The sequence below is a fragment of the Dermacentor variabilis genome, chromosome 5 (assembly GCF_050947875.1).
Source record: "Dermacentor variabilis isolate Ectoservices chromosome 5, ASM5094787v1, whole genome shotgun sequence".
Taxonomy (NCBI): Eukaryota; Metazoa; Arthropoda; class Arachnida; order Ixodida; family Ixodidae; genus Dermacentor; species Dermacentor variabilis.
The window spans coordinates 93,299,947-93,314,439 of NC_134572.1; the positions used below are offsets into that span (position 1 = coordinate 93,299,947).

A 14,493-nucleotide genomic window follows, 5' to 3' on the forward strand; every position below is an offset into this window, starting at 1 on the left:
TCTCCTGTGGCACGCGAGGCAGGGGGGTGAGGCGAGGGAGGAGGGGTGTTCTTCTCTGGAGACTACTTCGTGGCCTCAATGTCCTCCTCACCCACCACTCCGTACAGCGAAGACACAACCGCGGCGTCTGCTACGGCGTTGGCCATGCAAATCGCTGACACCGTAGTAGATGCCTTTGGTGGACACTGTAGGGACGTGTTGCCGGCACTCGTGCATCTTAAAGGTGGCTAAAGTGCGCGCCCGCGCGGGCCTAATTTTCAAAGCAATCTGCTATGTTTGCAGAGTGCCGGTAGCTTTGTATGCGCTGTGCTTTTGACGTATCGTACGTGTTGAAGCGACATATGCACAGAGGTCAATTGACTCGCGGCTACTGCCGCGATTTCTAACTCCAGCGTTTTCACAGACAGTTTCCGCTGTCATAGAGCGATGTGTGCTCGTGTTTACCTGTGCGTGTGTGACACCGTGCTGGTTAATTTAGTTAAAACATGTTGACAGGCTAGTTGGTTTGAATCCATACTAGAATGTGTAAGCGCGACTGAAAAAGACGTAGAAAGAAGGAGACACACAAAGACAGTGCTGTCTCCGTGTGTCTGTTTCTTTCTATGTCCTCGTTGAGTCACGCTTACGCATTCTATCATTGATAATTTAGTTAGTAAGCGGATGTTTACAAGTTTATACGGTGGTTAAGACTACTATCCTTACTTCATAGAGCTATCTACTAATCTGCTATCGCAGTCGGTGCTTCACCTTTTCGGCGGAACTGCGAATGTTTCTTGTTCACTTGGAATCGAACGGCTGAAAAAGATATTATATATAACCACAGTTCGGCAACGTAATGAATGTTGGCACTGAAAGATTGCGTGTTTTGGTAACTTGTGGTAAAGAAGGAGCATAACTGTATTGGGTCATTTTCTTGTGTTCTCAATTGCGAACGTTAGCGCAAGGAAATCGTATGAATTGGGCTTGTATCAGTGAGGTTCTACTGTACCGACCGCAGACACCTTTGTGCCATCATCACATTTGGCACCTTGGTGTGGCCAGGGGAGGCATATTCTTGGTCATTCACTTCCATAGATACAATCACTTTCACAAGACTTTGCATGACTAGTGTCAGGTGCTTTTAAGCACCTACACAGCCAAGCATGCTCTCTTAGCTCAGTGCCAGGAATGCTACCAACCATAGATACCGCCACAACTAGTGCTAGTCATGCAAAGTCTTGAGAAAATGATTGTATCCCTGAAAATGAACAATGAGAAAACAGTTCCAGTTGTGTGGGTGGTGTTTTATTAATGTGTCACTAAATGTGTCAACTTATGTAAACTTCAGTTGTGAGTGTTGAGCATGTTAGTGTATTGTAGCAAAACAAGCTTCTAGAACATCTTGGCTAGTACCAAGTGATACTAGTAGATGGCTGAGTAGCTTCGGTAGGCAAACATTTCTTCTCTTTCTGTTCCAGCTCGAGAAACAAAACTTGACGTTGTCCTTATTGACACAGCTGGAAGAATGCAGGATAATGAACCCCTGATGCGTGCACTGGCAAAAGTGAGTTGAGTTGTGAACATTGTGTTAACAATGTGCTCCAGTTCTCCTGTGTAGAATATGTATGTGCATGAGTATATATTTGCACGGGCTTTTCTGGTGATGCTGCAATTTTTTTTCTTGCTTTCTACAGTTTGCCAAATAAGTAATGTAAGCTGTTGGTGCGTGAATTTTCTTTGCATATTTTTAAAGAGTGTACTATGTTTCTGTGTTTGAAGAGTCTACCATTCTGATTAGTCTTGTATACTGTGTGGTATCTTGTATTATGAAAACATAGTAAGATATTTATCTTTCCCCATTCTAACGTACCCCCAGGTATAGTGAAATCTTGTTAATTAGGAAAATTAGATAATTCGAACAGACACTCTGGTTTTGGAAATCGTATGCATTATTCAATAGTATAAAACTCTAGTTTGGATGACACTTGAGGCATGCCAATGCATTTATTGCCACAATTGTTCAGCACAAACAAGCAAAAGTGGCACTAGCATCCATCTAAAAAGAAGCAGCAGAGCCCGAATCGTCATGGTCATCCGTGGTAACCGTACAGGAATGGCAGAAATACTTTATCACTCTTTATTCTTGCATTTACTGCTGCACACGACACTGCATAAGTCATGTGCCTTTAGAACTGTGCGGTCACCGTCCATGATTGCATTGTTAGCGACCGCAAACTAATTGGTAGTTGTCGTGGTGGGTAGTATTTCAATTCAGTGCCAGGTGCATGTGATGTCACAAACTTGGTGGAAGCTCTCAAAGATGAAAACTGATTGTACTGTGGGCTGTGGGCTGTCCGCTGCCGAAAAGTGTGCCGCCTACGCCGTGATGGACGATCAGTTTCCACTCAGTTCATTTGGAAAAAAAAAAGTTGGGACGGGCGCAACGTATTAAAAACATTTTATATTTCAGTTACTCACATTTTGCACTGCTGTCACACTACAATGGAAGTCGCAACAACATGACAAGAATTGCAGCTTCCACACTGGTTTTGCGCTAAATACAATTGAGGGTTGCGAATGTCTACGAAATAAAGGCGTGTTGATGTACAGTAAACCTCATTAATTCAGATTTCACAGGAGTCAAAAAATTTCCAAACTAACCAAATGTCAAATTATCAAGGGTATCAAGAAAACAATAATGATTAGTACATCCACAATCTTTTATTTGCTGAATGCACGGGCAAATCCTGTTTCTATTTCGCATAAAAGCAGTGCAGAAGCTGCAGTCCTCCTCATATTATGGCTGATAAGCGCTTGCAGCGGCAAATGTTCTGGGGTTTCCTTCCCATTTCTATCACAAAAGGCAAGGATTTGTTGCTTTCATATTCTTATTGCCATAATCAGAGGCATGCTAGGTTTTTGTTGCTAAGTTATTCTTATGCACATTCGATTTCTATTTTCTTTCAAGAGCTCTAATGTCAATTGTGCATTAGTTTCTTACATTGAACCCATAAGAAGTTGGTGTGCATTCGATTTGGGGGCTTGTTAGAATTGAACAAGCACTGCCCAATGAACCAGCAGTTTGTTTGATCGTTTTTCTTGCCTCTTGCTTGTTAAGACCTGCAGCATAATTAGACCAATTTCATTGGGGCCGTCGGGATCGAATTAACGTAGGTCAACTGTATAACAGAACAAAGACCGAGCCTCTTACTGCAAATGCAGTTAAGTGCTCGAAATTGAGTTTGTCCGTTTGTCCATTCCATTATGCCGATGGTGATCATAGTCAGCAGGTCTCCTCCTCATCCTGAGCTTCACAATCACCCTAGAGCATTGGAAGAAGAAAAAGAAGACTTTGTCCAAAGACTTTGTCCAAAACAGCCACAACTGGGATTTGAACTCATGTCATTGCAGCAGTGTGCACTTAGTACAGTTGGAGGTGCGCTAACCACTGTGCGATTTTGTAACAAGAGTGCTTGGCAATTACCATATCTACTCGTGTAATTCTCGCACACGCATAATGCTCGCACCCCCTATATTGGCCACCAAAAATAGGATTTTTTTTTCCCCCTCGAGCAATCATCGCACCCCCAAAAAGTGCAGCAGCAGATGTCGTCTGTTTGTTCCAGCCACTGATGATAATAGCGTATGACAGCCAAGTGCCATCTTTTAAGCATCATGCACACTGACAACGCACGCAGCCTTAGTCCAATCCAAGCCCAGCCACAAATGGCGAGGTTTCTGCCATTTTGTTAAATTTCGGTAGTGCGCATAGTCGCATGTGAGAAGCAACTGACCTCGGCATTGTTTTTGTTCGCATTTGACATGCGTTTGACATGCGTTTGACATTTTGACATGTGGAGTAGCACAGCAGTTGAACAAAAAGCTGTGTGGAGTGTGAACATTCGGACTACAGGTGCTCAAAAATGAAGGTGCCCTGTCGCACTCGCTCTGACAGTGAACGTACGAAAGCTGCCACCTTTTGTAATTTTCCAACTAAAGACCCTCCCGAAAGGAAATTCCCTCCTGGCATTCACATTCGGGTGTAAAACAAAAGGTGTATGACTGCAGACCTTATGGTTGACTGGATCAGAACTGCTTGGGGACGCTGCCCAGGGGCACTACTTTCTTTGTCAGTGCTTGTCATCAGCAGCTGCCGCAGTCACCTTGTTGACTGTTCGGGCGAAGCCGAAGGAGCTGCAGACTGATCTAGCCGTTATCCTAGGCAGTCTCACATCGATGCTGCAGCCTCTGGACGTATCCTTGAACAAACCATTCAAGGATAATGTTTGGAAGCTGTACGCAGGATGGATGGCCAGAGGTGAACACGCCATAACCCAGGGGGGCAAGATTAAGAAGCCGTCAGTGGAGCACCTTTGCACGTGGATATTGGATGCATGGGCCATGATTTCTTCAGACCTCATAGTCCTCAGCTATAAAAAGATTCGGATTTCAAAAGCTTTGGACAGAAGCAAAGATGACCTGGTGCACGACCTTAGCTATGCAGACAGTGTTGAAGTTGCCGATGAGGCTGGTATCAGCGTTGTCAGCCTTGACTCAGACTTTGAGTACCGTATTTACACGATTGTAAGTCGACTCGAATGTAAGTCGACCCCCCCCATATCGCTTGACCGGAAAAAAAAAAAAAAATAGGAGAGCATACCTGAGGGCGCATTCGATAATGAAAGTTTATTAGTAGCTGACATGGTCACTGGACTACTCATCTTCACTAGTGCTGCCATCGTCATCATTGCTGCGGTCCCACAGCGCGTCGTGGTCCAGCGAAATCTCAAATTTGGCAAACGACCGCACCAGGACATCTTGCAGAACAGCAGCCCACGCCAAATGCACCCAACCACACGCAGCCGTCAGGGAGGCTCTTTTGACAGGCCCGGTTGGCGTAATTTCGCAGTCTTCTGCCGCCAGCCACTCGTTGTACTCACAGCGGAGCAGAACCTTAAAATTAAGGTGAAGGTCTGGGCTTGTTTTATGACCACGTGGCACTTCACTGGCAGGGACCAATCACGTATTTCAGCGACGTACGCCACAAGCTTAGCCTACAGCTCCGGAAAGCGTCCAGACTTCGGCACGTGGGAAATTTCTCACTTGCCGTCACACAGGTGAAAATTTCGCTTCGCTGCAGTCGCCACTCTCGCACCATCCGTTTAGAAACGTCGAAATTGCGGCCCGCTGCGCAGTGATTTGTTTCTTCGGCGTAAAGGATAGCAACCCTCTTAAACGCTGCTGTGAACAAGTGCCAAACGATTAGTGGGCCTGGAGCACTATGACGACTGGGGAAGCATAGAAGTAGCACGTAGCCGGCAGTTAAGTGGAACGCGTCAAACCAATACCAATGCCTTTAAACAGAGAAAGAGAAACCCGCGAGCGTTGTCTGCTCTTCCATTAACTACCGAAACTTCCTGCAAGCGCCGCCGTTCTGAGGGTGCTGCCGCAAATGAGAACAGCGGCGCTTCCATCAACTACAGAGGCTAGAAGGTTTTCCTAGTGTCTTGAACGGCCGCCATTTCAAGGGGCCCCTGTGAAACCAGTTTGGATGCGCTGCGTAGGTGGCGCTGCAGCTACCAGGTGAGCGGCTTTGGCCGCGCTGTTCTAGGCACGCCGTTTGCCCAGCCAGTTGGCAAGTGCGCGCGGGCTGGGATTTGTGCGTGATTTGTTTTTGTATCTCGATGCACGTGTGATAATGCCGACAAAAAAGGTCGCACGTGTTTCGTGCCGCTCTGCAAAGGTGGCTACAAGTCGTCGAAAGAAAAAGTGTCGTTCCGCGCCCCATCCGACCCTCATCGGTTGCAAGAATGGGCTCGAAACATATCGCGAGATGACAAGGCTCTTGACGAAACCTGTGTCGTGTGCTCAAGGCATTTCGACGAACGCTACGTTCAAAGGACGAGATAAATTGCTACTTTGTCCTGGCTGTTAGATTGAGCCTCTCTCACCTGGCCAACATACACAGTATGGAAAAGCGTACTTCTCGAAACCCTGCACTGCGACGACGTCCGATGTGCAATACTTGCCTACGATGCAAATACTCAAGAAAGCTTATCTTGAACCAGTGAAACAGGCAGCATAAGAAACGACTAGTGACCTTGAAACAAATAAATGCAAGGAAGCGAAAATTCCTTGACTTGAACCATCTTATGTCCCCAAAGAAAAAAATGTGCAAATAACTGAACTTGTCGATAATTTAGTGGATAGCGGAAACTTGGCTTCTGCTGCATGCACAGCTGCTCGAGGAGCACAGCAGCCTGAGCGATCCTCAGGGCTGTGTAGACAAAAAAAAGTGACAGCAGACTAATTTTTTTTATGTAGCTGGGTATGTTGTTAGAAAAATCCTTAAAAGATTTCCTTGCCCTGAATGTGCAACTTGTTTCAGCACTTTGTTGTTTGACTCGGCTTGCAAAGACAATGTCTCGCTTACTCGAAATTTTGACCATGGAGGCTTAGCTTATCCATCAAGGCCAATTGAACAGCTCATAGCGAAGCTTGAGGACACATTTACGGTGTTTTTCAGTCGCAATAAGCTACACGCAGATAGCATGGTCAGCTTTCTGCATTTTCTTCAGGGACGTGAGCTTCAAGGTGTGAGCTGCAAGGAGCATGGACATCGAATTACGACAGAAGTGATAAAGTATTACGCCTTGACTAGGATGCATTTTCTTGTATAGTCAGTAAACAAAGAGCGCAGCGATAAAAGAAAAAGCTGCTGAAAATGCGGCGCTGTTGGTAGCCTCGCACAGGGCACTTCGCACAAGGAAAGGCATTAGTATATTGTTGCCATAGAACCTTGTGTAATAAAGACATTCCGCCCTGCAATTTGTCCCGCTTCATTTTCTCGTTTCGGTATCATGTACAAGCTGTGTTTTTACGCTTCTTTACGGCGCAGTAGGTCGGGCCCGACGTGACGCTTGCATTTGCTCCTGCCGCGGCACGCTGTCGGTGTTACAGCGAGTCCGTGTCGAATCTAAATGACAAGAGAACCTGTGCCAGAGTTTGCACTGTCTTTAGCACTTTAACATCTTGTCAAGGCAGTGACAGCAGCACACACACGATCAACCGACTGAACCAGAGAGCACAACCCCCATAAGGGCTTCTTGCGCCCGCCCGCGTGCCAGCGGGCGGTAGCGCCATCTGCCTTGCGCATAGCAAGTTATTTCAGCTGTGACGGCCTGGTCGTGACACTAGCAAAACCTTCTAGCCTCTATACATCAAGTATCGACTCCCCCATGAGTGTTGCATGCACTGCACGGAGGAAGGAAACTCAGGAGAGGCCCTGATGTCACTCTTTGTGAAGCTAAAGTGAAGCCGGAAGTTGGCGTTGCTCATAGCGTTGCTCCGCCTATCGGGCCAGCTCTCCTCTCTTGTTTACATTTCTCGCAAAACCACGCCGCTCTGCGCGCAACCATGCTGATCGGACCCGCGCACTCTGCAGCAATACTAAGCAATCATTAGCACGTTAGCATGATTCTACCAAAGAGGGCAAAATTTCCCGCGGATATTCCTTCGTCCGTTGCCATTGCCGTGGCACGGTACATTGCGTACAGCGTTGCATGTGCGTTCATTTCACGAACTTTAGTTCCTTCTGTCTCACCTGGCCACAGCCACATCCGGGAGAGCACGGTCCAGATAACGCAGCGCAACAAAACACGGAGACCAACGCAAACCTACGAAGGAACATGTGTGAGCGCACAGAACCAAAACGGAGCCGCCATTGTGGTCTGAAAGGCGTGAGCCCTACGGCAAAGAAATAAAAAATCATCAAAAAAGAGGGGAACCTACTACGTCACTTCCTCCACACTTTTCTCCTAGCGCGGAGGGGGTAGGGCCTCTCCTCAATTTCCTTCCTCCATGATGCACTGTAAGATTCTCAGAAATGTTGAAAAATTCTTTCGAAAAGCGAACAAACACGCGGGATAGTGAAAAGATACGGGTAGGGCCATAGATCAAACAAAAAAATGTAACTACGTTGTGGCTCCCATTGGTATCGCTTTTTTTGGCGGGGCCATGTTTTGGTTTCGATTGTAAGTCGACCCCCCAACTTCAGACTTTCAAATTTAAAAAAAGGGGTCGACTTACAATCATGTAAATACGGTAGGTCAGCCAAGAGACACTTTATTTATTTGCTTAATTTAGTGTCTGCAAATAAATCTCGCGTTGTGTTGAACCTGTGGCTTTATTGCTGAGGTAAGTCTTGTTTGGAAGTACTTTTATGATCTTTTAGTCGCTAGTGGGAGAACCCTGCTTTGCAGCCACTTCGTTTTTCTTTTTAGCACTCTGTACGTTCTCTTGGTAAATTTTCCCCGCATAGTTATTGCATGCTTTGATCTTCTACAAAAAGAAAAATGTGAGGATTATGCAAGTAAATACTGCAGTGCAAGCTTTTGCACTCCACATGTTCCGACAGCATGCTGTCTGTGCACGTGATTGGGGGCCACAACTATAGCAATACCATAGCGGACGACAGTGACATTGTGTGTCACATAATCGTTCTTGACAAGACAGCGGTGTGCTGGCATGCAAATCTTCATTGTCATGCTCGTGGAAAATAGCGTCGATATAAGGCATATGTGGCATTCATGAGCCTTAAACATGGTACATGCCTGCAACGGAGGTTGGGCCATGAATAAGACAGTCAGTACCACAACAATGCCTCATAGGCAGTTCTTACATGGTAGTTCCTACATTGTAGTTCATGCTTATGGCAGCTACTGTGTAATAGCACATAAATAAACATGCAACACTTTACACATAAAAATTTGTATTGAAAAATTAATATGGTATTGAGAAAATAAGGTGGAACTAAATTGCAAGAAAAATAGAATAGATTGAGGAATTTGTTAGTTTGAAACTCATTTATACTGACAGCAGTATTCTCCCACTGTGAAGATCGCCATCTTGTTTTTGCTTTCTTACTTTGAGGAGTAGGAATCACTGAAGTCTGCTGTTTTATTTTTTTCTTTATGCTTGCCTCAGTGGCCATAGCGCTTAACTGTGATCTTGAATCCCTCATTCTCTTGATCTCCACTTCCAGCTTATTACAGTGAACAAGCCTGACCTTGTGCTCTTTGTGGGTGAGGCTTTGGTTGGTAATGAGGCTGTGGATCAGCTTGTAAAATTCAACCAGGCCCTTGCCGACCACTCCAGTGAGGAGAACCCACACCTCATTGATGGCATTGTGCTCACCAAGTTTGACACTATTGACGACAAGGTGAGGCACTTTGAAATGTTGCAGGTTACTTCATTCTTGTGAGATAATTTTTGCTTACAGAAACATGACTGTAGCAAAATTGTGTGCCTGCAAATTAGTATTCCAAGAGTTCAGTGTGGAATAAAATCTTGAAAAGTTGAGCTTGCGAAGGGAGAGCCGGTTACTCTGCCCCTTTTATGTTTGTTTTGGCATGGCCACTTTGTGCTCGAGGTATAACAAACAATGTGCACAGAGATTTCTACAGAAATGGTGGCTCATGAAAGTCCATGTGGGCAGTAGTAGAGTTGATTGCCAACAGGAGTGCATGAATATATTTAATTTTAAGTGAATTCAAATAGTGTAAAACAAGTGTGAATTGAATCAAATAATTTTCAAATGCGAATACAATTGGTATACAGTTGGAATACAAGTTGTACGGAAAAAAACTCAATTATTGCACACTAAATAATGTGGAGGAAAATAATTGCTTTATGATCAACAAAATTTTCTAGTACAACACTTTTGCTTGACGATGTAGCACTTCTGTTATTTAATGTTGTCATAAAGAAAGGATAGCTGCTTGATTTGTTCGTGGAGCTATGACACCTTCGGGCATGTCACAATTCCTTCAGATACTGAAAAGTGCTGCTCACTGGACACACTAGTGTCTAGTATCAGCAGGTATCTCTTCACAAGCCGAGTCGACAGTGGTTACCATACCTACTTATGCCACTAATCACACGGGCCTTCTCTTTCACATAAAATTTTGTCATGCACATCTCTTTGAACCTCTGCTTATAGTAGTGAAAATTGCCACTGGTTGATGAGCTTATCAAAGTCTTTCCATAGTGCCGACATGGAAGAAGCCTCTTCAGAAGCGTTCATTGTTGGGTACATCTCTGGGTTCCTTGGTGTTGATATTTTTCTTGCTTCTTCTAAAGCCAGAGTTTTAACCAAGTTTGCCATTGAAATATTGTGGTGGTACACAATTAGTACTTTAGAGTGAGGGTCTAAAAACATTTCCAAGCTTGTGACTTGGTCAAATTTGGGGTTTGGAAACCATGTTTTAGGCACTTATCCAGTATAGTGGCAGGCATAGAAGTTTCCACTTGGCTCCTGTTGTTGTACACATGCATGGAGAGGCAGTATTGGTACTCGAGCTCATAGTAGCACCCTGACAGTGCCTTCTTTCTTGCTTTTTATATGCTTCACTGCAGAGTAAATATGCTTCATCGCAATACACTCTATGCCTCGCCGCATAACATGACGGTATTGCGGCGAAGCTGTCTATAAGGACCCAATAGCAGCAATTTTTAGGGGCTAGAGTATTTTGAATATTTAGTCCAAGTTTCTTCTTAAATCGAATACCAACCGGTTTGAATCGAATATTCAGAGTTTCTAATTTGCACTCCACTAATTGCTGGTTTTCGCGACTTTTTTAAAACCATGTCCCATCACTCTTCTTCTTCATTCTTCATACGCTAGCCTTATTGAAAACACCCTGTAAAGTGCTGCTACCTAGGTATGCATGCATGTTACATCTTTTTTTTTTAATTTTTCGAAGCTGTGCTTGTATATCAAGAATGCGAACAGTGTAAGAGTTGTCATATTTTTGTACATTTAATCTGCACAAGAATTCTGCAGCAGAATTCTCTATCTCCAGCAATACTGCTCCAGCAATACTGTGAAGCTGTGCCTGAAGCTGAAATTTGCGAACAGGTGACTTCTTTTATTTAGAGGTCCTCGCTTGGGAATAAATACCTTGAATTACACAGCATTCTGGAAATTTGTTTCGAAACAAAACTTTTTATTACGTTATGACAGTGAGGTCTTGGGCCTAGTTCCCGACCACGGCTGTGACATTCCAATGGGGGCAGTATGCAAGAACATTTGTGTGCCCTAGTTCGAGTGCATTTCAATGATTTTCAGAAGTTAAGAATTTATCTGAAGTTCATCAGTCATATCAGAATTCATCAATTAGTTCTTGTGAGATTGTTTCGTAGGAGCTTTGACTATGCAGACAAGCTTGAAGCACAGGGGTACACTTAAAGCATGGTTAGCATTGTCTTATTGTGCAAAAAGCATTCCACCAGTCTGACTTGCCGTTTTACATTAGTGGCTATGCCGTTGCACTGCTTAGCTCAGTGTCATGGGTTTGATCTCGGGCACATTTAACAGGGGTGAAATGTGAAGGCTGTCATGTGCTCGGTGATAAGCCCAGGCAGAAACCCAGCTGATAAAATAATCTGGAGCCTCATACTACGGCATGCTTCACAATTAGATTGTGGTTTTGGCACATAGAACTCAAAGACTAAATTTTCTTTACTTCAGCTTCCACTTCACTCAAAGGTCTACTAAACCAGCTACTTCAATAATCATCTCAGGTGGCATTGTACAACATGGTGGCTTTTACATGTGAAAGAACCTTGCTTACGAAGCCAATTGTCACTTATGCATGCAGTTTTCACTCATGGTTGAAGCTTGTATGCACTTTCTTGCCTTTCTGCGGAGATTGTAATTGATGAAGATAAACGTCATGGCTCATAGGTTCAGAATTCTGCTGCTGATGTGAGAGGTTACAGGTTTGATTTCCAGCCGCCGTACCCACCTGATGTAGGTGTGAAACTAGTGTCTGTGTACTTTGATTGGGTGCACATTATAGAGCCTGAGGTGGTCAAAATCAAGCCATAAACATTTGTAGCAATTGCTACGAACGGGTGGATGTCTGATTTTCCCTTAATTAATTAATTAATCAAGTCATAGACCTCACTATGGCATCTGTAAAAACCATGGCATTTCTTTTGGTAATCTAACTGGGTGAATCATTGAGTCAAATAGGGTTGAGTTGGATGCAAGGGCAGGCTACCTGTGCAAGAATAAGCTAGGTTTTTTTAATGAGATATAGTTCTTTGTGTCTTTAACAACCTGCTCTTCACTTCTTAAAGTATGCGGTGGGCTAACTTTCATTGTGCACGTGTGGTCTTATCTATCACTGTTTTTGAAAAACTAGATAAGTGTGCCAAAAACAGGGGTGGCTTATTTTGGGGGGGCGGGGCATCTCTAAGAATTTTACAGTAGTTGTCTTTCAAAGAATATTACAATTTTTTTTGTATTTGGTGTTAACTGATAATCTAACTAGATGCATCACAAAGCATGCTTAGAGTTGCTGCTGATGACTTCTGATTTTATTTTATTCATCTCACCTGCAGCCTACCAAGTTATTAAATCCTCTTTGGAAACATCCTCAGTATGCTAGACTGTTAAGGTGATCATGAAGTGACTTTGGAAATCTGTTCATCCAGAATTTTAGCCTAACAGATGTACACTTAGTCTACAGTGCAGCTTATCAGAGTTAATTGTGTTTTTGAAGTGAGTATCATATTAAAAAATTGATTTGTCCCAGTGACCCTTTTCTTGCTTACCTTTCACTCTCAAGGTTGGTGCTGCGATCTCAATGACCTACATCACAGGACAGCCCATTGTTTTTGTTGGCACGGGGCAAACCTACATTGACCTGAAAACGATCAACGCCAAGGCAGTGGTGCATGCACTCATGAAGTAGACAGCACTGGTGAAGCTTGGCAGCCTTTCTTCCCTGACCTGGCTACCCCTTCCGGCTTTTCCTTCTTGCGATAGTAGCAGTTTTGTTGAGAGTGCCACACTTTCCTTCATTTTGTTTGAGAAAGAAGCCTTGTTATGTCAAGATTTTTCGTGGTGTTATTGAGTTTACACGTAAATTTTGAACAACCGGAAGGTTCTTTCCTTGTTCTTTTGCCGAAAACAATGTTTTTGATAGTTACATATGCTACACATGTGTTAATTTTGTTACATTCCTTTGATAATACCCTTAGTCGTTCCATCATTTGTTGAGGAATTCACACCTATTAGCTTAAGCTCCCGTCTATGTGGGAAACTGTGAGCTCTGTCTACTATGCCTGACCACCTAAATTTGTGTTTTATGGGCTTTCACGTCATTTTCTTGTGCTTTTTGCTCAACACTAAAAAAATTATTTACATATGATTATTTGTACAGCGTTTGTTTTTAGCTATCTAGCTTAAATCTATACACATTTTTTAATCTGTTTGATGTTTAATTTTGACTGTCAGTATTTTTAATAACTTAGTCATGCCTAAGGGCTATAATTAATGCACCTTTATTATTTGCCTATATGTCAATGCAATGGCAATGCTGTGTGGAGTGGCCCCGGATTGATTATGCTCTATGATATGCATAGCTCATTTTGGCTGTAAATCACACCAGAACGTAACTGTGGTATTTCACTAACATTGCCATGTTGTGCTGTGAACACTATAATCAGTTGCACATGACTTGAGGAGTGGTGATAATTGGTGCCTGGAATTAAAGTATGTGTTTCACTCTGTAAGAAGCTTCTTGATTCATTATGGTTGCTTATCTTCAGGTCGCAACACTGCTTAAAGGGACACTAAAGTGAAAAAGGATTTCTTCTGCATCAATAGATTACCTTTCTGCAACACCAAAAACACAACTCTTACAATTATAAGACGCTTGGTAAGCCAGAAAAAGTGCAAGAACAAAACACGGGTGGCGACGCCTACTTAAGGTCCCGCACCTGGTGGCTGTGACGTCATGGACTTTTATGGCATCTTCTAGGGCCTACTAACTATATATAGAGATACAGATTGACTACAATGTGTTCTAAAGGAACCAAATATTAAACATGGCAAGTTTCGAGAACCTTTACTCAGCCAACGTGGCCCAAATGCAAAAACATACTTTGGAATCCCTGATGTCAGGCTGACGAACCAGCGCTGGGGTATCTGCGCAAAATTCAAATACTGATACTTGGACCTTCATTTTCTCATCTAATAATCAAGCTATTTTTTTAATGACTGCCTTCAGTCATTAAAGGTCAGTGTTCTGAAACAATACTTCATTAGTCTAAACTGATTTATTGTTTCGCTTTAGTGTCCCTTTAAACCTTGAGACCTTTTCTTGGCAGGCATAGCCCGCCAAATAAATGAACATACTACTTTGGCGTCTGTTCAAGGTGCTTTAATTATATACTGGTTCAGTTCCAGTTCCTGGGAATAAAAAGCTGTAACAGCTGTGGGGTTCTCACACCCGTGCTCTTGGGACAAAGGAACGACAATACAGTAGTGCAAACAGTCACAAGGGCATTTATTGCACCTTTCATAGATCAATGCCTGCTAGCCGAGTTGCTATCCACAAAACATGCCGATGGGCGCGCGACAAATCTAGAAGTCCGACTCACCGCGACCGGAAGCATGGATCGGCGCACAGGCGGGACGTCCGCGGCGCTCGCCGGTCCGCA

General features: G+C 43.7%; 1 protein-coding gene across 1 annotated transcript in view; it reads left to right on the top strand.

Moving 5' to 3' along the window:
* SrpRalpha (signal recognition particle receptor alpha) overlaps positions 1-13,566 on the top strand; it is a 56,902-nt gene extending 43,336 nt beyond the window's left edge. The window contains exons 11-13 of the mRNA XM_075693072.1: positions 1,458-1,543; positions 9,023-9,199; positions 12,615-13,566. Coding sequence (XP_075549187.1) covers positions 1,458-1,543; positions 9,023-9,199; positions 12,615-12,740 — 389 coding nt within the window. The 3' untranslated portion in view covers positions 12,741-13,566. The remainder of the gene's footprint in view (positions 1-1,457; positions 1,544-9,022; positions 9,200-12,614) is intronic.
* The last annotated feature ends 927 nt before the right edge of the window (positions 13,567-14,493 follow it).